At 42.0% G+C, this 23,365-nt stretch overlaps 1 protein-coding gene across 5 annotated transcripts in view; it reads right to left on the reverse strand.

Annotated features, from left to right (window-relative positions):
• Positions 1–7,595: 7,595 nt before the first annotated feature.
• The window catches only part of hivep2a (HIVEP zinc finger 2a), a 141,575-nt gene continuing 125,805 nt past the window's right edge, over positions 7,596–23,365 (reverse strand). For all 5 annotated transcript variants that reach the window (XM_060914201.1, XM_060914197.1, XM_060914198.1 and 2 more), the window contains 6 exons: positions 13,867–18,887; positions 13,528–13,679; positions 12,983–13,158; positions 12,677–12,772; positions 11,565–12,496; positions 7,596–9,810 (listed from right to left, as the gene is read on the reverse strand). In XM_060914201.1, coding sequence (XP_060770184.1) covers positions 9,094–9,810; positions 11,565–12,496; positions 12,677–12,772; positions 12,983–13,158; positions 13,528–13,679; positions 13,867–18,618 — 6,825 coding nt within the window. In that variant the 5' untranslated portion in view covers positions 18,619–18,887 and the 3' untranslated portion in view covers positions 7,596–9,093. The remainder of the gene's footprint in view (positions 9,811–11,564; positions 12,497–12,676; positions 12,773–12,982; positions 13,159–13,527; positions 13,680–13,866; positions 18,888–23,365) is intronic.

Raw genomic sequence — 23,365 nt, forward strand, 5'->3', positions numbered from 1 at the left:
TGAAACAATATGCTCGCTGAAATTATGGCAGGGAACGCCAGATTAAACATTAAAACTGCCTTCTGAGCACTGTATCTACAGGCTACCACCGAAAGAAGGAGGCTACCAGAAAGGCATCTCTACTCCATACGATTTTACTTTCACTACGACATTACTTTGAACAGACTATCAAAAAATTGCAAGGTGATATGATAAAGTAAGGCACAGTTTACTTACAGTCGTTTTTTTTTTTTAATGATGCAATCGTTTTCTGCCTTTTGGCACCCTTCATCATGCCGTGTTGGGGTCCTGAACTAGGAGGAGCTGTCCCCGATATGCCTGTCAAACTTGTTGTGGGTAACCATAGCAACCAAGCTCAAGCTCGCAACCTGTGCAGTCTGCGCAGTTGCAACTATGTATATACTGCTGTGCACCTCAATAAACCGAATGGTAATTAGTCTTTTGATTTTTCCGTGAGGTTTGCCTTATGCAAAGAAAGACAGCATAGACGTTTTTTCCTCCCTATAAGTGGGGGGGACTGAACGAGGTGAATTTAAATCTGGGTGGGACGAATCCCCCCTGTCCCCCCCTCTATCTGCGCCCGTGCCCTACAATGTAACATTTTTTCGTTTGTTTGCTGCAATGCTAGCCCAGGTTGCTTGGCCTGAGTTAATTCTCTTTAACCATCAGTTGGTAGTTAGCGTTCTATGCTTAAGTTAGCGCCAGCTAGCGTTCTATGCTTAAGTTAGCACTAGTTAGCATTCTACGCTCAAGCTGCCGCACTGAATCCAAGTCTTCTTGTTTCACTCAGACACATTAATGAGGTGATTGTGTCCTCATTAAAGTGTCCGAGTGGAACAAGTAGACTCTTGATTCAATCTGCATTGTGCAATGTCACAAATAGTTCTATTACAATTGCATTATTTCTTTGTATATGCTACTTTTATTTACCTGCCACTGTGCTTTGTAGGTTGAGCAAAATCACCCACATTTAGCAGGTAATGAGTGCTACTTTCAAACACTGACACACACACACACACACACGATATTTGCCCCGCAAAACTTGCCAGCTCTCCAAAAACTTACAATTATCCATTCTTACATTTGTAGTGTTGTAATGTGTATTTGCAACAAATTTTTTTTAAGTTCTGCAGAGGTATGAAGTAGCCCAACATGCTAACGTCAGATAGTTCACTGATGGCAAATGCTACAGGAATAACCTCAGATATATTGCGCACACGTCTTGCCTTGTTTAAATTCAATGACATCAAACTCACATTGGTTTGAACGTTTTGGCTTCATTTTATATTTTAGAAAAGAAAGTCGGGGCAATAGTCTGGAAACAGAAATATTTTCCCATACTCTATTTCCCTTTTTCCATACTTATTCAGACCTGGAAATTACTAAAATCAAATTCCATACTTTTCCATACTGCATAGGAACCCTGCATACAGTGTGTTGCAAAGGTATTCATCCCCCTTGGTGTTTGTCCTGTTTTGTCGCATTACAAGATGGAATTAAAATGAATTTTGGGGGGGTTAGCACCATTTGATTTATACAAAATGCCTATCACTTTAAAGGTGCAAATTGTTGTTTTATTGTGATGCAAACAATAATTAAGATGAAAAAACAGAAATCTGGAGTGTGCATAGGTATTCAACCCCCAAAGTCAATACTTTGTAGAGCCACCTTTTGCTGCAATTACAGCTGCAAGTTCCTTGGGGTATGTCTCTATTAGCTTAGCACATCTAGCCACTGGGATTTTTGCCATTCCTCAAGGCAAAACTGCTCCAACTCCTTCAAGTTAGATGGGTTGCGTTGGTGTACAGCAATCTTCAAGTTATGCCACAGATTCTCAATTGGATTGAGGTCTAGACTTTGACTACGCCATTCCAAGACATTTAAATGTTTCCCTTTAAACCACGCCAGTGCAGCTTTAGCAGTATGTTTTGGGTCATTGTCCTGCTGGAATGTGAACCTTCATCCCAGTCTCAAACCTCTGGCTGACTCAAACAGGTTTTCCTCCAGAATTACCCTGTATTTAGTGCCATCCATCTTTTCTTTAATCTTGACCAGCTTTCCTGTCCCTGCAGATGAAAAACATTCCCACAGCATGATGCTACCACCACCATGCTTCACTGTAGGAATGGCGTTCTCAGGGTGATGGGAAGTCTTGGGTTTGCGCCACATATGGCTTTTCCCATGATAGCCAAAAAGTTCAATTTTAGTCTCATGTGACCAGAGATCTTGTTCGATATTTTTTGGGAGTCTGCCACATGCTGTTGGGCAATCAAACATGTTTTCTTATTTTTTCTTTAAGCAGTGTTTTTTCTGGCCACTCTTCCATAGAGCCCCACTCTGTGGAGTGTACAACTTAAAGTGATCCAATGGACAGATAATCCCATCTCCGGTGTGAATCTTTGCAGCTCCTTCAGTGTTATCTTAGGTGTCTTTTTTGCATCTCTGATTAATACCCTCCTTGCCCGGTCTGTCAGTTTTGGTGGGCAGTCATCTCTGTCAGGTTTGTACTGGTGCCATATTCTTTCCATTTTGCTATAATGGATTTAATGGTGCTCTGTGGGATATTTTTTTATAACCCAACCCTGATCTGTACTTCTCCACAACTTTGTCTCTGACTTGTTTGAAGTGCTCCTTGGTTTTCATGTTGCTTGTTTAGTCATGTTGCAGAGTCAGGGTCCTTCCAGAACAGTTTGATTTATATAGATATCATGTGACAGATCATGTGACACTTTGCACACAGGTGGCTCTTAATCAACTAATTATGTGACTGATGAAGTGAATTGGGGGTGGCACGGTGGCGTAGTGGTTACCACTGTCGCCTAACAGCAAGAAGGTCCTGGGTTTGAGCCCAGCAGCCAGAGAGGGCCTTTCTGTGTAGAGTTTGCACGTTCTCCCCGTGTCTGCGTGGGTTTCCTCCGGGTACTCCGGTTTCCCCCACAGTCCAAAGACATGCCGATTAGGTTAATTGGTGTCTCTAAATTGACCATGAGTGTGAATGGTTGCTTGTCTTTATGTGTCAGCCCTGCGATGATCTGGCGACTTGTCCAGGGTGTACCCCGCCTCTCGCCCATAGTCAGCTGGGATAAGCTCCAGCTTGCCTGTGACCCTGTAGAACAGGATAAACGGCTACAGCTAATGGATGGATGGATGAAGTGAATTGGTTGGACCAGCTCATTGGGGTTTCATATGAAAGGGAGTGAATACCTATGCACACTCCAGATTTTTGTTTTTTCATCTTAATTATTGTTTTGTCACAATTTAAAAAAAATTTGCACCTTTAAAGTTGTCGGCATGTTGTGTAAATCAAGTGGTGCCAACACCCCAAAAATCAATTTTAATTCCAGCTTGTAATGCGACAAAACAGAACACCAAGGGGGGGGGGGGGGGGGGGGATACTTTTGCAAGACACTGTAGTAATGACTGACAACAGCATTTACAACATCTGAGGGCTGTCCTGAGATTGCTGAGGCACGCAGGACTCACAGCAAACCTAAAGAAGTATGCAACTCAGCTGGTGAAAGTACAGTACCTGGGCTTTCACTTGAGTTATGGACAGGTGTGTCCCCAAATTGATAAAACTGCAGCAATTGTGGTCTGCCTGAGACCTAAGACCAAAAAGGGGGTGAGGCAGTTCCTGGGGTTGGCTGGCTATTATCGTCAGTGCATACCTAATTTTTCAGACATCACCAACCCACTGACTGACCTCACTAAAAAGGGGCACCAGATCCAGGTCCAGTGGATGGAACCATACAAACTCGCTTTGCTCAGGTTAAAATGGTTTTGTGTGGGGGCCTGCTGTTGCATTCACCTGACTTTTCTCTCCCTTTTGTTTTATTCATATCTCCATTTCCAACCCTTGTCAGCTTTTTTTTCTCTTCTCTTCTCAGCTCTCCACCAGCTGCACCTCAGTCCTCCATCACTACAGAGGACTTCACGGTCTTTTTTGATGCAAAGATCACAGCTCCTGCTCTCTCACCATCCAACCACCTGTATCCTTGACCCTATCCCCTCATCTCTCCTCCAGACCATCACTCTGGACATCCTACCATTTATCACTTCCCTTGTCAACTCTTCCTTGTCCTCTGGTTACTTTCCCTCCAGCTTCAAAAGGGCCCACATCACTCCCCTACTAAAAAACCCACCATAGACCCCTCTATCATCCAGAACTACCACCTGGTTTCTCTTCTCCCCTTCCTATCAAAGATGCTTGAATGTGCTGTTGCTAACTAACTCTCTTCTTTTCTCTCTCAGAACAACCTCTTGGATCCTCACCAGTCTGGCTTCCGAGCTGGACATTCAACTGAGACTGCGCTTCTCTCCATCAGTGAGACACTTCATGCAGCATGTTCTGCCTCCCTCTCCTCTGTCCTGATTCTCCTTGACCTTTCTGCTGAATTTGACACTGTTGATCACCCCATCCTCCTATCATCCTTATCAGCTCTAGGGATCTGCAGGACAACCCTAGATTGATTCAAGTCCTACCTCTCGCTCCTTCCAGGTTACTTGGACTAGTACTGTATCAGCACCATGCCCACTTACCACTGGTGTCCCTCAAGGTTCAGTCCTTGGTCCGCTTCTCTTCTCCCTCTGTACCCAGTCTCTCAGCCCAATTATCTCTGCTGATAGTCTACCCTACCACAGCTATGCTGATGACACCCAGTTGTTTATCCCTTTTCCTCTCTCTGACACACAGATCTCCACTCGCATCTCTGCATGACATCCAGAGCTGGATGGACAACCATCACCTGAAGCTCAACTCAGGCAAGATGGAGGTAATCTACATTCCTGCTCCATCCTCTCCACCCCTGGGCATTATCGTCTCCCTGGGGGACATCTCTAGGTCACCTTTACCCTGTGTGAAGAACCTAGGGGTCGTATTCGACAGCAAACTCTGCTCCTCAGTGAACATCGCTGCAGTGACCCAGACATGTCGATTCCTCCTCTACAGCATCTAAAGGATCTGCCCTTTTCTCACCACAGACTCTACTCAGCTCCTGGTCCAAGCACTGATCCTCTCCTGCTTGGACTACTGAAACTCTTGCCTAGCTGGCCTTCCAGCTTCTGCCATCAGACCTCTGCAGCTCATCCAGAATGCTGCAGCTCGCCTAGTCTACAACCTCCCTCATTCTTCCCATGTCACCCCTCTGCTTGCTGACATGCACTGGCTACCTATCGCAGATCATATCAAATTTAAGACATTGGTGCTAGTTTACTAAGCTGTCAAGGGGTTAGGGCCAGCATACCTCCAGATTCTGATCCACCCCTATGTGCCAGCCAGATCCCTATGCTCTGCTACTACCAGTCACCTGGCTCTTCCTCCTCTCTGCTCCTCCCCAACCTGCTCAAGATTGCTTTCTGTCCTGGTTCCCCATTGGCGGAATGTCCTTCCCATTGAGGTCAGAACTGCTGACTCCCTGACCACCTTCAAGCACAGACTGAAGACTCACCTCTTCAGACTGCACCTCTCCCCTGCTTCCCTACCCACTCTGTAACTGTGTTTCAGTCTACACTGACCCAGGCCATGTACTGTTTAGCCTGGGCTCAGCTGTTTGAGTTATCTATTTAGCTGTACTTTGTATGGTTGGTTTGTTTCCTTGGCTGTTTGAGTATTGATACTTCAACAGAATATTACACTTAGTATTATTGTCACTTGTTCAGTTGGCGCTAGAACTTTCTTGTCTAGAAGTTCAGCACTTCATGTACCTGTACCTGACTTTTGCACTTGTTCTATGTCACTCTGGACAACGGCATCTGCTAAATGCCATGTAATGTAAATATTTTATTGACCAATGTATCGGACAGAGGGCTGGGGACAGTTTTGTCCCAGGTGGTGGAGAGGGAGGAGGACCCAGTGTTGCACATCAGCTGGAAGCTCTTAACATGAGAAAGTAAGTACGGTATCATAAAGCAGGAGTGTCTGGTCGTCACTCTCTGGTACTATGATGTCCCTTCACCTTCTGTTCCAACCATGCCCCTCTCCAGTGGCTCCACTGCATGAAAGAAGCCAACGCATGGCTCACTCTTTGGTATCTAGCTCTTCAGCCCTTCAAGTTCGAGGTGATCCAAAGGCTGGGGGCACAGATGATGGTGATGGATTACCTCTCCTGCAAGGGGGAGTCAACTGTAGGCTGAATGGCTCCCCAGCCTCAGTCGAGCGGTGGGGGTATGTGGCAGCTAGGGTGTAGTCAAGAGTCGGCTGTGAATGGCAAAGAGTCAGGTTGAACCAGCAGGTAACGTGATGGGTTGCATCTGTCTGTAATTACTGGTTGTCTACTAATATGTGTCTCTCTGTGTCTTTCAGATAGCCAGTAATCAGAGGGAGAGAATTGTGTTACCCAAAGTGTTTGTGTGTGTGTGCATTGAAATCACTGAAACATGCAAGTTTAAAAAATAAAATGCACCTGCATTGTGAAGCTTGTCTCCCTGTACCTCACTGCCTGAACTCAGAAAGTTTTTACATAAGTATACAGCTAAGCTAGTGTCTTCTACTGGACAGTTGAAGATTGGAAACAGAACAAAGCCACAAAGCAAGATCAATAAACTTGGGGTTTCGTTATGATAGCCAGCTTCACTCAAACAAATATCGACAAGCTGGATTAATGTACATCATGACATAGATTAACAATTTGTTAAGTTGAACCAGGCTTTCCTAATAAACTCCTGCACATATTCACTTTAAAAAGGGCAGATCTCACACTCGCTCAAATGGTTGTTGGAAAAGCTGCTGATGGATCTGGTTAATAATGCATTCATTTGAAATATTCAAATCTATAATAATGATAAAAGCAATACTATTGCTGCTGCCGAGGCAATTCAATTCACATGACATGAAGTGAAAAACTGGCAGTGGTTCTCCACCTCCAGTTAAATTTCAAATCTAATACAGATTCTCCAAACTGGTGGGGCTAAGGATTATGATTATGATATAATCTCTGTGTGCTCTGAGGACTTTAGGGGTGAATTCAGTCACTTATGTACACAAATCCATATCTAAGAAATATTGGTTTTCCTGCTTATTCCACAAGGTATACAGTAACAGCCTTCCCCCAACCTAGGACCTCCACCTATAGGCATACCTGGGTGACCTCAGCAGTAAATCATTATTAAAAATTTGAATTATTGAGCATTTTAACATCTCCCACGAGTGCGTTTTTCATGTAAGGGTGCTATACAAAAGAACCTTCAAAGTAAATATAAAGAATAAACTCTTGAAAATCAAGAAAATTAAACAGGAACTTAAATTTAGTTGGAGTCTTTAAAAAAAATCTGAATATTTTAATGTAGCCGTTTCTCTTCCCCTTGGAGAAAAGACAATTTCACTGAATTAAAAAAAAAAACACCCTGTGTTCAGATAAATATTGTATCTACTGTATATTAAATATACATACATATTTAAATATTTACATTAAATGTATATTAAATTTAAAAAAACTGAGTGACTAGATAATTGGGGACTAGTATCAAATTATTGATAGTTTTTTTAAAAAAAATAGATTTAGATAGATTAATAGCTATGTAGTAGTAGGATCAAGTACACATGAAGTTTTCACAGTTGCATTTATTTGAAAACACAATCCAGAAGATTTTTTAAATTATTATTTTTGTATTGTCATTTATTGTCAAAATTGTGTATGATAATGTATTTTCACTGACATCACAAAGTTACCCATTTATGTATATAATGTATGTCTTTATCTTTCATTACAATGATTTATGCTCTTGATACCTTGGGTTTTAACATATTAATACACTTAACAGTGAATACCAGGTACTATTGACAAAAATGTCCAAGGAGTAAATAACATGGATCAAATACACACAGTACAAATTACAGATTTACACATGGGAGTGCTCTGGCTCCATGCTCCAGTTAAATTGTTTAATCAGAAACTGTGTTGAATCTGACTGAATCCCACTTCCAAAATTTCAAAAGATATAGCATGAGTTTCAGATATAGCATTATAGCGCAGGATTATCTTTCTTAAAGGTTTAAGAAATATAAAGTGCATTTTAAGAGCTATTATTGGAGTTTACCAACCTATAACCATTTAAAAAAAAGTTTATGGACTGATGGCATGGCCCATAATGAACTCCTTCAATGTATGTATGACTATGAGTATACAGGATTATGGGCATTCAATATATACATCTGTTGGAATGTTCCCCATTCTAATTAATAAAACAAATACTTCAAGCGACATGATTAATATTTCACAACCATTTGAGAATGTTTTCAAATGAAGTGAACCAATCGACAAACTGATTCACTTAATGCTTGACAGTTCTACATAAAAGAGCAGCAATATCACAACTAGTGTGTAGCCTATTTAGCTGACAGGAAAAGGGCAGTCAGAACATAAAGCTACCAACCACCATTCTGTGTTATGTGTGTGTGTGTGTGTGTGTGTGTCCATCCGAGAGAAAACCCGATAAAACAAGTTTGGCTTGAAGTATATGAATATTTCTAATAGAAAGCCATTTTACAGTATACATATATTGTTCTTCTTATTATGCAATAGTAAAATCCATGCTTTACTTAGCAAAGGCATCCACAACATTAAGAAATTTTTTTTTTTTTTTACAATTTATGAAACAAGATACAATAAATATTATCATAGAATTGATGCTGTACACAAAAGCCATTTCATTTCACTCATATAAAAATATGTTTTAGTGCAACCGTACATATATTGATACTTCACATCATTTAGACTCTGGTGTCCAAAAAGACAGCAACCTGCATTTAATACAAAGCGGATACACAAAGTTTGACATATTTACATGTCTTCGTGTTTTATATGCTTATAAGAATATAAGCATAAATGAAAAAAGGCACACAGATCTGTACATTTTAGAGTACCAGACAGAGTTCATAAGCAATTTTGGTCAGGCTCATATACAGGTATAAGTTAACATATAGGTTATTCTCTGACATTTTAAATAAGAAAGTAACCATAGTTAAAACAGCAAACCAGGTTATAAAAGGCATGCTACACTGTACATGTACACTCTAGGATTTGAGTGTGACTGTGTATGTGTAAACATACAGCATGAGTGTAATGTATTGTTCTCCGTTCTGACGTTCAGCTGTTGTCAGTCGTTTGTTGTGCTGGATGGATTCTTGTTATGGCCTTGTTGGCCAGGTGACCTCTCTGCAGCCCCTGTATTGTAGACGGGGGGACAGCCTCCTGCAGGAGCCTTTGATGTGGTAGACACACCAGTTTCTGTGTTGGAGTGCCTGAACTCTGAGCTACTAAATTTCTGAATCCCCCTCGCTGTACCCTCATGCTGGGTGGTAGGAGAATGAGACAATGTGTGCTGTTGGATCTGCTCGATGGTACCAGCCACCTTTCCTAAGGATTCCTCTGAGGCAATGCGCAAAGAAGCAATGGCCTTAGTGCATGTCATGATGCCTTCTTCCTGCTTGCTCTCTTTGTCACGCAGGCCTTTACCATCATCTCTGGACTTCTGAGAAGAAGGTGAGGGGGCTAAACTTCCAGCTTTTGGGGAGAGGGCCATCTCTTGTGGTTGAACTGAATCCTCTGCACCTTGTGTGTTGGTAGACTCACAACCCTCTGAGAAGTGGAAAGATGCCTCACTGGATTCCTCTGATGGAGTCGTCTTGAGAGGAAGGCGAGCAGGGTGGGCCAGGCCTGGCACTATTTGGATTCCACCAATTGGAATCATAGGGAATAGTGTACGAACCTGTTGTTGGGAGTGGAGGGGAAGATGGCTAAAAAGACCTTGGTGTGTAGATGGAGCTTCTGTGCTGTGTTTATCTCCTTGGGGATAGCAACTCGTTCTCTGATTCTAAAAATAAATATTAGTCAGATTAGCTTACAGCAATACGCTATGCAATATGATTTCTTTGCTGGAAATATGTCATCGTGATGCCACCAAAAAATCATGTAATGTTATCTAATTATAGCAACAACAAAATTTAAGTGAAAAACAAATAGAAATGGTTTAGGAAAATACAGGAAAACAAAAACTGTGCTCGGAATTAATCTCCTGCAAAAGTAGTTATCTTACACCTGTCATCAGTGAAGTGATTCTTATTAACCCCAGATAAAGATCAGGCATTTTATGTACGATTTAAAAAAAAATACTAATAATAATTTAAAAAAAAAAAAAAAATATATATATATATATATATATATATATATATATATATATATATATATATATATATATATATATTTTTTTTTTTTTTTTTTTTTACTTGGGTTCATTCAGCTGCGGATGAAAGGTATTGATCAGGAGAGTGGTACAAATATTTTTTCAAACATTAGATGTACCATGGAACACCATGAAGACCATCATCAACCAGTGTAGAAAATGGGGTAAAAGGAAAAGATGAAAATTTATCATCAGGGAGGCTGCCAAGAGACCTACAGCAGCATTAAAGGAGCTGCAGGAAGATCTGGCAAGTACTGGTGACAACAATTTTTCACATGGCTGGATTCTGGGGTAGAGTGGCTACACCGAAGTCCTGTCTAACAAAAAAACAAACAAACAAAAAACCCCACAACAACATGCAAGCATGCCTAAATCACCTCAACCAATATGGCAAGGTGTATTATGAAAAGACTAAGGTAGAACTACAGTATATAGGCATAATTCTAAAAGATATGTTTGGTGCAAAAACACAAAGCTCTTCACCCAAAGATCCCCATACCCACAGTGAAGCATGACGATGGTAGCATCATGCTATAGAGCTGCTTTTTTCAGCTGGGACTAGGGCTCTAGTCAAAATAGAGGGAATCATGGATTGCTCCAAATACCAATATATTTTTATCACAAAACCTTAAGATCTCTGTTAGACAGCTGAGGGTGAAGAGAAGAGTTCACCTTTCAGCATGATAATGACCCAAAGCACAAATCCAAGTTAAGAAAGGAATGGCTTCAGAAGAAGTAAATCAACATTTTGGAATGATGTCTGAAAATTTTGGATTCATCTAGATATGTTAAACAAATCAGAACATGCCACCTTTTGTTTGAACCCACCCATTTTTAGACAGGTGTTTATTGTTGCCCAGGTGTGCCCTGTTAGATTGATTGTTTAAACAATTAATAGCTCTGAATGTCTATTCTTGGTCTGAGCCCTGGGTTTTTCCTGTGAAGATTACATGTGCTGTTAAAAAGGTTAAACCAATACGAAGACCAGAAAGCTGTCTTTGGGAGAAAAGCAAACCATTTTGAAGCTGAGTGAAACTTGATCAGTGCCAATCTTGACTCTGTCTCTCTTTCATTTGGACTCGATCTTGATCTAGGCTAGCCCTTGGACTTGACAATGGAAGTCTTGACTACAACCCTACCTTTAGTGAAGGGTCTAAATACTTATCTAAATCAGAGATTTACATTTCTGATTTTAATAAATTTAATAGATTTTACACAATTAATAAACTCCTGAAAAACTATATACATGCTTTAGCTTCGTCATTATGGATGTCTGGAGTAATCAAATTATTTTATCACAATTACAAGTACAGCAATGATAAGACACAAGAGTATAAGAGAAAATAACAGCATGAATTATCAACTTCAATAAAACCGTCACTTACCATATTCATTTCCGAGTGGCTCCTGCTCTTTGGAGCCACTGACGCCATCTCTCTATGTGGATGCTGGTTGAGTGTCCAAGGTCCACTGTGAAGGTGAGGTGCCCTTCTTGGAGACAACGGTCTGAGCATGCCTTTGTAGCGGCCTCTGGGAGACAGCTCACGTCTGCAAGAGAGATCTCTTGCGGGAGACACTGGACACCCTGCATGGGAGATTGGTGAAAGGAGGCCTCTGGGGGACATGTCTCTCCTTGGAGACAGATCCTTTCTATAGATATCTCTCCTGGGGGACAGAGGTCTTAGGGGGGATGCCTCCCTTCTTGGTGACAAACGACCCCGTGGGGAGAGGTCTCGTTTGGGGGACAAGTACCTACTACTAGGTGAGGGCTCTCGAAGAGGTGAGGAGTCACAGCTAGGTGAAGACAGACGGGAAGGGGAGAATTCAAAAGAAGATGAGCTATGTTCTGGAGACAAGCCAGGGTCTTCATCCATGGAGGTAGGCATCTCCAATCTGTTTTTGGGGTCTTCACCCAAAGCTCCTTGCAGCAGTTTCTGGTATTCTGCCATTTGGCTCTCTCTAGCCTTCTCACTAGGCACCATGAGTTGAGTGACTTGAATACTGGGCAAACTACTATAATAGCCAAACAGTGGCTGCTTGGGGGCTGAGCCTAATGGATCAGGGCCAGTGTCATGGGATGCGGCAACTGCAGTGACAGAATGTGACGGGATGACATAGGGTTGTGGGCTTGTGCTTCGAGAGGGTGTCTTTGGTGTTGAATCACCATCATAATCATCATCATCATCTTCATCCTCATCCACCTCATCACCATCTTCCTCAGCCCCATCTGAATCATCAGCATCAGAAAATTGGTGCTCCGCCATGATTTCTAACATGCCAATCTTTCCAGTATCTCTTTGAATCTCCTCAGCAGTATCTGAAGAAAGAAAAAATCCTCTTAACTGTGGCATTAAAAGAGTTAATTTGGCTATTTCACATGAATCCTGGTAGTGTTAGGTCTCCTCTTTTTAATTAAGCTAATAGTATTCCACAGTGTACAAAGCTTAATATGCATCACATTATTGTTTTTTTCTCAAAATAAAAGACCCGTTCATACCAACTCCCTCCACGTCATCTATACATGTCACTGACACTCCAAGCTCCAAGCATTTCTTCATGTGGGCTTTTGACTTCATGTGTTTTGTTAGATTTCCTGAAACCAGAGTTTACGAATTTTAAAGACTTGGAAAGGATGTGGCTGGCCTTTAAATACATCAACAGTACCAAAATTTCAATTTACTTTTTCTATGGCACAAACAAATAACTGCATTGCTAACTCAAATTAAACACTTTTGCCATTTATTTCAAACTATATATCTGGACAACGTCAAGGGATTTGCAATACATAGAGGAGGAAACCTACCTTTTGTTTTAAAAGCAAAGTTGCAGAACTTGCAGACATATGGCCTCACGTCAGTGTGTGTGCGAATGTGTTTCTTCAACATGCTCGGCTTTTTACAACGGATACCGCATTCTTCACAGATGTATTTTCCTCGACCTCGGCCCCGCACGTAAACATAGTCCTCATTGGACTTGTACCTGAGTTTAACATATGGATACATATTTGTATTCTGTTATGTATTTATATTTCATGCATTGTACATAAAGTGAACATTTAAAGAAGATGAACCTACTTTAAAATTTTTATTTTTAGATATTTATGTCTCAGTGCTTCCAATAGCAACAAAAAAAGTTGCAAATTCACGTAATTGATGAAAGTTGTTCAATTTTTCTTATGGAAACATTACATATATTCAGTACTGTTTACAGAAACACGATCCAGAAACTGGACATTTTGTGACACAACCACAATAATATTTAATTAGACTTTAAAATAGGGAGCCAAACAAAACCCAAGAGCTTGTGGTTGGAAAAACGCAAACAATGATGACACGAATTTGAACATACCCTCCTTCAAAGATTTTAATGCGTGTGGGTTCAGCCTGCTTTGATGAAGCCTCCTTCTCTCCATGGTCCTCTTTCACTCTGTCCCTTGAGATTACCCCTTTAATTTTCTTTCCCAACTTGCCAATATCTAGCTTCATGAGCTCTGGCTTCATCTATAAATGTAAACCAAAAAATTATTACATGAAGATGTTTAAAATTCTAAACATGAGAGAGAATAAGTAAGTATATACATAGTATATACATAATCGAAGTGGTGTGCACGTTTCATCTCTATACTCAAGTATATGGAGTCATAATTTCATTTAAATTTCATGTGTTGTTTTGACTTGTATTCATTACCTGCTCAAACTTCTGCTTCCACAACAGGGATGAGACAAGTTTTCCAGTCCCTGGCTGATACATAGCAGCCATTGTATACGTTTCTGTGTTCCTCCTCTGTTTGGAGCAGAGTAATGCCAGGGTTGCCTTTGTGCTAAGGCTGAGTGGGTTTGGGTTATAAGAGCTGACACACCAAGAGCCATAAACAGAGGTTAAGGGAGTTGTCTGACCATAGTTTGGCTTGGTGTAATTTAGGTAGCACCAGCTAACACTTGTTGTCGTACGTAGACTTGGAAACTGAAAGAACTGATCAACATCTGCTAAATCAGTGAGCAGGAGAGTGCTCCCACATACAGCACCACCCTGATTGGCAGCAAGTTGCACCAACATGTTTACCGGGATCTTGGTCTGCTTCAGTTCATCTTGAGTGTCACTTGAGATCATTGATTCAGGGCCTGAGGTGGCCTCTGGAGTGGGTTTGTCTACATCAAGCTCCTCTGGGGACTCTGCTCTTTTAGAAGTGTTCATTACAATTTGTAGAGGTGGAGTAAAGCTTTCCTTGTGTGGCACATCAGATGCAGAGGAGAATATTGATGATGGGTAATTAGCTGGTGGAGATGAGGACATCCTCTCCAGATCATCTACTAAGTCATCTCTCTTTAAAACATCAGGCTGTGGTGATGCGTCACCATCATTTGGTGCACTTGAATTACTTAGCTCAACTGCACTTAGCTCTTTCACTATTTGACCATACATCTTTTCCTCCTTAATCCGTTTCTGCTGCTTGGTTCCGATAAAAAGTTCAAGACTACTAGCTGGTGACAGCATTCTCTTACTCCCTCCAATATTAGAGGAGGCATCTGTAGTTGAAATAGTTCCTGATGTCAAGGACAATGGTATGCCAGTATTCAGTCTTCCAGGTAATGGTTCAGGAACTTTCCAAATTGGATATTGTAAAGATCCTTCTGGATGACCTAATATTTTTGCTAAACTGAACCCTGCTGGGTGTTTTGAAGATATGCCCATCAGTGTACTAGTAGATGTATTGTCTGGGGCTATTAATCTGAGAGAACTAGTACTTTGAGCATGAGTAGCAAGCATTTGTGAAACACTTGTGTACATAACACTACCATATGATGGCACATTTGTTTGAATTCTAACAGGGACGAGCATTCCAGGAAGCGATGACTGTGAACCTACATTTTGAGTGGTAAAGGTTGGCTGAATTTTCTGTAAGAAAACTGAATTTGTCGTAAGCACTTTTGATGAAGTGCCAATAGTTTGTGTAGAAGCTCTTGAGACATAAGGATATGTTTGACTTGCCCCATCTGTATTTGATTCATTGTAAACCTGTATTTGATGAAGAGGTTGGTGGGATTTATGTAGATTAGGCTGTAGATTTGGTGGTCGGATATGTAATTTCTGCAGCTGATGATTCCCCTGGTGCTGCCTGGGTCGTGCTGGGTCAGTATACCAGACCATTGTTTGAAAAAATGGTGATGATACCAAGCTACTCGGAAGTGGGGAGTGTTGCATTACATCCTGGCTCATGTGCTCATGTATTGAAGCTTCACTGTCTGTTGACAGTTGGCCTGGCAAGCGTGGTGACTTTTGCAAGTCATCTGAAAGGCTGTCTTCACTGATGCTCTGCTGAAGCAAGTGATATGATCCTCGTTTTTGTCTTACTAGATCACTTCCAGTTACAAGGTGGGGTGGCGTGGTTAGAGTTGATGTGCCTTGCCAAGGAGAAGGTAAAGCATGGGGGTCAGAAAGCTCTTGTTTAACGTTTAACTCAGAGCATTGTTCCTGAGGTGCAACTTCAGGATAGACACTCAGAGATGCCTGTCTAACCAGATATCCACGTCTACGTTCCTTCATGGATGATGCACTGGCATATAACTCCCCTTGTCGTGAACTAGTTGACAGACTTCCATAATCAAATGATTTGCTACGAGTTTCTGGCACCTCAGTAGGTAAACCACAAGGTGACTGTTCTGATGAGGAGCGACGCATCTCCTTGTGATGGCCTGGTATTGAAAGAGAATGACCACTCCCTGGTACAGTCAAAAATTCTGATTGTTTACTAAAATCATCTTGCTTTGTTGGTGACACTGATTTCATGCTTTCCTCTCGATCAAATGACATTGAGAAGCTTGAGCTATGGGACAGGTTGCTCTCTTGACTCGGGCTCCTTGACAGACTGGTACAGGTAGACTCAAAGCTTGATTCCCCTGATGAGTGCTCTATGTCTGCAAGACGTAGACGTTTTTTCTTTGGGGGCAATTTTTCTGCAGGGAGTTGGGACAGAGTCTCACTCCTCTGTGGCCACTGGAATTCCTCCACATGCTTCTCTGGTTCTTTAGCTGGTACCTCTGGTTCTTTTTCTGGTTTATCTGGTTCTTCTGTGACTCTAATTTCAGGTACTTGAATGTTAGGTTGCCGTACAAGTTTGTGGGGTATATGATATTGCTGACTAGGTGAAATGGATACCAATTCACTATCACCTTGCTGTTGATGATCCATGCTCTCAGACCTCAGAATAGATTCAGGATTTTGAACATCATCAGTGTTCTCAGGGTCAGATTGCTCAGAGAGTTGGCCAACAGGCTTTTCTGGCTGATAAGACTGATGTTCAATTGATTCAGTCTTTTCAAATGAGTTTGGCCTGCTAAGCAAGTTAGTATGTTGAATAACAGATATTACATTGACAGCAGCCTTTCGGTCTGTATCTTGAATAAGCACAACATCCTCTGGACACATACCAACAACTTTATCAAAACTTTCCAATGAATGGTAACCAGGATACCTAGATCCTCTACCTGTGTGGGCAGCCACTGAAGTTTCCTGACTTCCTTGCTTTAGATCATAGTCCCCAGCTGTTTCAAGAGAGACATTTTTCATGTCATCATACTGCCCAGGGCAATCCTCCTCATCACCAACACTCTTTTCCTTACGTCGTTTTCTTGTGGTCATCTCAACCTTTGTACCACAGCCACCATATGCTGTACGCATTTCAAGACAAGCAAGTTCTGATCCTGAGCCTTTGAACTCAGACATCAACTGTTCTCTCTCTCCCATCTTCATTGTTGAGAATGGACCTCCCATCTTGCCATAGTTCTCAGATTCCCCTTGCTCAAAAGCAGCCTGTCTCCTCAGCCTCCTTAGACCAGCAGCCCCTGGATAAAATACATCATCTGGGGACATCATTTCATCAAAGGAGTGACTCCCTCTCAGAGCTGACGGGACATTAAGATTGGTAGGGGATGGTGTTGGCATTGAGTTACTTCGTAAAAGTGGACCTGTCTCAGAAGGAGCTTCCAGAAGAGAGCCTTGAGGGTACTGCTTTGGGTCACATGTTGCAACCATTTGCGACTCAGCAAAAGGCCCTTTGAAAAATATGTGATCCTCTGATATCTTTCCCATGTCCATTTCTATCAGGGCAGATTTGTTTTGTGGGTCAGGACTAGCAGTAGCAGTCATTCCAATTGTAACTGGATGTCTAGATCTGGAGATGGGTCTGTAATACCAAGATCTTCCAAACATAATCTCTTCATATGTCTTTGCATTGGTGTTAGGTGGACTAATCTGCTGTTCAGCACTCTCTGAACGAGAAAAATAGCCAGAATCCGTGCTGCCTTTACTGTGTGGACTCAACAAATTCAGAGACTGCTCTGAGTCTTGGCCTTTTTTATCAGTGAGTCTTAAAGCAAGTTTCTGTTTGACAGTATGTGACTCATCTCCCTGGACCATTCCTCTTAAACTGGATCCCCTAATTTCTGTGAATGGGGTACACTCGATGGTTGTTGTAAGCCCCTGTTTAGGAACAATTAAAATAGGCACTTTCATAGATGCCATGGCCATCTCTTCTGCTGAGTCTGCATATGCTGGTTCACCACCTTTGTCTAAAGTGCTTTTGTCAGAGTCAAATGATATCTGGGGTATGGAGCTACTTTTTTCCGGGTACATGGCTCCTTCCGCAGTTTCTTCATCAGTGTCAGTACTTTGATCGCCATCAGACTGTACCTCTGTTTCACCAACTGAAGATGCCTGATCAATATCTGTGCGAGTCGCCAACTCAGAGAACGGAACAAGTCCTGCTTTAATAGCATGGGCATGAGACTTTCTATGCTTATATAAATTGCTCTTGGTTTTGAATGAAAAGCCGCAGGGTTCACATGGATAGGGGCGTTCCCCTGTGTGTGATCGTATGTGTTTTTTAAGCACACTGGGCTTAGCACATGCTCTTCCACAGTACTGGCAAATATACTTGCCTGGCTTCTTGGGTTTCTGTTCCTTCTTATGTCCTTCCTCTTTTTGCTCAGAGCTTGACTGTGAATACTGGCAGAAAGCACTAGGTAAACTTGGTGACTTCTGACGGGGGAAAGCTCCATGAGAACGTGAGTGCACAGAAAACATATCATCTTGTGGCAGAGATTGCAATTTACCCGGGAAAGGCCAAGCATGGGGCTCCAAACCAGGTTGTGACTTTGTACCAGTAAGGAAAGGCTTCTGCATGGGCTGCTGTGGGTATGAATGTTGTAACTGATAAGAATAAGACCTGGGAAAAAATTGACTTTCTGCAGATGACTGAGACTCTGCACTTAAAAGCAGCTTTCCAGAAGCTGCAATAACCGTCCCACTGATACCACTTTCCGCGTAAGTGTTTCCCTTTGTACCAGCACAGGGCTCAGAGACCCACTTTCTTTGTAAAGAGTTTTTCTCACGTGGTTCCTTGCTGCATTTTTGTCCAGCAGCTGTTCCATGTGGCTCCATTATTCTGTATTTCAGTTGTTGGGTTTCTCAAGGTACTGTTTATTAATTTGCTTTCAAATATATAGTCATTCCAGGTGACTTACTAACAATGACGCTTAAACAAAAGGTCCTCCATTTCCATTTTCTGAATTGATCCAGATTTGAATGTTTAAAAATTCATTTTTATAACCAGCAGCCAATCCCTTTTCCATCAATTATTCTTTTGGCATGGCTTTATTCCTTAAATATTCCGAGTTGACTTCTGCTTTCTTCAGGTCTTCCTTCGGTATCTACAAAAGATAACAAGAAAGAACACAAGAATTTTTTTAAAAATATATACAAAGAATATTTCAGATATGGTTTAGTTTAGGCAAAGTATTGCAAATCTTAAAACTAAAAATACATTACAATATTTTTATTTAATATTTTAAATTATAATGTTCTGGAAGAGCTTGCTACTCTAATGAGCATGTTAAATCCTGTCAATGAAAAGAAACACAGAAGCTGACACCCTTTCTCAATTCACCATTAACAACCGTGCCTACTCATTTTCTAAAAAGACACAAATGCCTAAAAATAGCCTACGGAACACAAGTGACGTTAATGTCAGATGTGTGTGGGTGTCTGAAGGCAAAACTATGAAGAAATGATGCCATGTTCAATTCTCTTTCTGTTTTTTCTGCTTAAGACATAAAAGTAAACATGTAAAACCTTTCTAAACAAATGGATTTACTCTAAATATATAAAGTCTTGATTGACAAAGACTAAGCACAGACAGTGTGTGTGTGTGTGACAGCATGATGCTGAACATGTTCTTTGTGCTCATTTTTTTCTCTCGTCTCATTGCTGCCTGTGAAACAGTGAGGAAACTATGTGACACTGATGTCTGGGGGCTGGTGTGAGCACTAAAAATAGCACACCAGAAAAGCCAGTGGTTTTTTTTTATAGTACCCAAAACTTTGACTTATTGTTTGTTTTGTTTTCAGTTTCTTCCATTCCTGACACAGGAAAATATGTTCTCACAAACCAAGAATCATGAGTTTGAACCCACAAGCAGCAGCGGCACAAGGGTTTCTGGTTATAACTGCTTTGTGCAGTTGTAGCAATGTTTCAGCAACATACCCCAATTTTTTTTTTTAGAAATAATAACAGAGAGAGAGAGAGAGAGAAATGTAGTGCAGTAGAGTATAAAATACTTATAAAATAGTACACATGCATATAAATAGTTGAAGCTGCCTAAATCACCAAGGTCACTTTCATTTAAAAATTTAATACCAAAATAAAATGATGATACTAACTAACTGAACAAAGCAGAGACTCAAATACGGATATTCATTCATCTTTCACTAAACTCTTTACATCCTACGCAGAGTCATGGTGGATCTGGAGCCTATTCCACAAACACTGGGCAACGTGGCAGAAATGACCCCAGACGAGGCACTAGTCCATCGTAGGGCACAAAAAAAAAAAAAGTAAAACCATAACCCAAGGTTCTTCTTCTTCAGCACTGTTGCCAGGTCGGGGTCCGTGTGGACCCTACTGATCCACATGTCATATTAATTGGAAGCATAGTTTTACGCTGGATGCTTTTCTTGCCACAACCCTCCCATTTCTGGGCTTGGGAAACAACCATTTACACACACATTCACACCTATGGACAATTTAGAGCAGCCACTTGGACTGTAGGGGAATTTCCATTTCCAATTGAGAGTACGCTGTACACGTTTTGGCTACTGCTTCTCACCGGAGCTTTTTATTTTTATTTTTTCTCCCTTTGTTTTTCTTTTAGTGTTTGTATAGTTTGATGTTTGTATTTTTTGTCTGCTGGTTGTGGTGTAGCGCCGGACCCAGTTTTGGGCGTCGATTTCCTTCAGGTCTTGGTGCACCATGGGTGATGCCTGTGCTCCTTGCTATGGACTGCAGTGAGCTCGGTGCTCTTGTAACATCAGGGTTGTCCAGCGTTCTGTGCGGCAGTGCTTTTGTGCTTGGTACAGTGCTCGCTTTGTGGATCCGTGGTGTGGTGTTCCGTGCAATGGTGGTACTGTGGGTAGCTATGCCATTGGAATTACATCCTGATTCTCTTTTGGTGGACTCATTTTTGTTTCCGAATTGTAAAGCGACCTTGGGTGTGAGGAAGGTGCAACATAAATTGAACTAATTATTTATTATTATTAAACCAGAGCACTCGAAGGAAACCCAAGCAGACACGGGGAGAACATGCAAACTCCACATAGAAAGGTCCCCATCGGCCACCGGGCTCAAACCCAGAACCTTCTTGCTGTGAGGTGACAGTGCTAACCACTACACCACCGTGCCACCCACCATAACCCAAGGTTGTCATGATCAAACCCAAGACACTGGAGCTGAGACGTTGCTGCCCAGTGCTACCCACTTGTCCAGATTCAAATATACATGTATCTTCTACATAATTTCCTTTCAGGTATCATTTCTTATGCTCTTTTTTCATAGTGTCATTTTGCAGTTTCAGAATGATCTCATTTGCATTTCTTCAATTAAAACGAGAGTCAGTGAGAGCTCTGAGAATGTGGCCAAAAGACAGCAATTACACAAAAGCTGGAGTAAATCTCGTATCTCACTTCATGGCAAGACAGAGCTACTGCTGCCTAATATTCTGGATTAGAAAGTTTCCTTGTGTTCTTCTTTTCCTTCAACCTAGTTCATTATGATGAGCTGGTCTTAAAAAAGGACAGCACAAGCCTAAAGAATTTATCAATTCTATGTGCTTTAATAAAAAGCCAGGACAAAAATACAATGGTACACTGTGTGTGTGTGTGTGTGTGTGTGTGTGTGTGTGTGTGTGTGTGTGTGTGTGTGTGAGAGAGAGAGAGAGAGAGAGAAGGATATACACACGGTCAAAGAAATAATCTTTTCAGAAAAGAATGAGTAAGTGGAAAATACGCATGCCAAAACACGTGCGCACACACACGAATTAAGAGTCATGTCCTGTTTTGTTTTGTTTTTTTTCCCCATACTAAAAGATAGTTTTGCAACTCAAAGATCAGGGGTGTGATATGTGGCACTGCCTCACTTCTCAGCTTTAAGTTCCTCTGGAGGTCAAAACCAGGAGTGTACGGACCTGGGGCTTTGCATCCCCACCTAAACAGGCTCTATGGAGGAAGATGGTGAGAAGAAATGATGAGCCAGGCTGTATGATCCAGATATCAGGTTACATCTTTTCTCTGTTGACCACCTGATATCCTGCTCATGATACTGAGGAGGTACGCTGTTAGCAGAATAAACGAGTTTTTTTCCTCGTCATTATCTGCATGACAGAATAATTCAACTTGTCTCCATTCGATGAGTATGACATTTATGTCATTGATACAAATGTCACTCTGAAAGGAAGCTTTTTCTTAGGTAGAGGTCGATCGACTTTTTAATACTTTAATTTTACCTATTTTTGTATTTATGGCACTTCCGACTCTGATCTGACACAGATTCAGAATTTTTTATACGGATGTTATAAAAGGAAATAGCTCAAATAAAGTAAATATCTGTAATCTCTTATGCCGCTTTTCCACTACCAACGCGGCTGAGTCGGGCTGAGCCGTGCGGTGCCGAGTTGGGCTGAGTCGAGCTGAGTGGGGCTGTTGGAGTTGCATTTCGACTACAACCGCGCTGAACCGTGCTGGCTGGAAGTGGGTGGACACATTGGGTGGAGTTAGCGAAAGTGGGTGGACGTCACGTGATGTCGTTAGGCGGCGCAAACAGTGACATCAGTGACCTTTTAAGCGGTAGTCTCACGACCCGGAGAGTAAACAATAAACATGGCGTCGTTAGTGTTGCTGGTCTTGGTGCTGTGGCTTGTTGTCACCAACAACGGCAACAGATACTGGCAAGAGCGTATAGATGAGGCGAGGCGCATAAGGCTTCAGAAATTCTCATAATTCTTCTTCTTCCGGGTTTACGGTGTTTACAGATCTCAGCGTGCTCGCGGGGCGTGTGTGGGCGTGTGAGGACACTCCTCCTCACCAATCAGTGCACAGGGGGGTGTCTCCTCACACCCCTAGCCCCACTCGGCTCGGTTTGGCTCGTTTCAGCCCCACCCCAAACCGTGCGAGTTTTGGGTGCTAAGCAGGGCTGAAGCGAGCTGAGTCGTGCTGCTCTAAGGTAGTCGAAACGCGAGCCGTGTCGGGCTGAAGTGAGCTGAAGTGAGCTGAAAAAGGGTAGTGGAAAAGGGCCATTAGAGAAAGCAGATGTTAATATTTTTAAGAAATGTAATTTAGACCCGTCCCAGCCGTTATATGCTATTTTACTGAAAAGAAACATCATATGACTTAAGGAAATGCAGTAGTCTCATCTCATCTCATTATCTCTAGCCGCTTTATCCTGTTCTACAGGGTCGCAGGCAAGCTGGAGCCTATCCCAGCTGACCACGGGCGAAAGGCAGGGTACACCCTGGACAAGTTGCCAGGTCATCACAGGGCCGACACATAGACACAGACAACCATTCACACTCACATTCACACCTACGGTCAATTTAGAGTCACCAGTTAACCTAACCTGCATGTCTTTGGACTGTGGGGGAAACCGGAGCAGCCGGAGGAAACTCACGTGGACACAGGGAGAACATGCAAACTCCGCACAGAAAGGCCCTCGCCGGCTACGGGGCTCGAACCCGGACCTTCTTGCTGTGAGGCGACAGCGCTAACCACTACTCTACCGTGCCACCCGAAATGCAGTAGTCATCACCCTCAAATAAATTCCAACAGATTTAAGAATTCTTATCTAAATAAACTCATTTTTA

Source organism: Neoarius graeffei, chromosome 2 (assembly GCF_027579695.1).
Source record: "Neoarius graeffei isolate fNeoGra1 chromosome 2, fNeoGra1.pri, whole genome shotgun sequence".
NCBI classification, from domain to species: domain Eukaryota; kingdom Metazoa; phylum Chordata; class Actinopteri; order Siluriformes; family Ariidae; genus Neoarius; species Neoarius graeffei.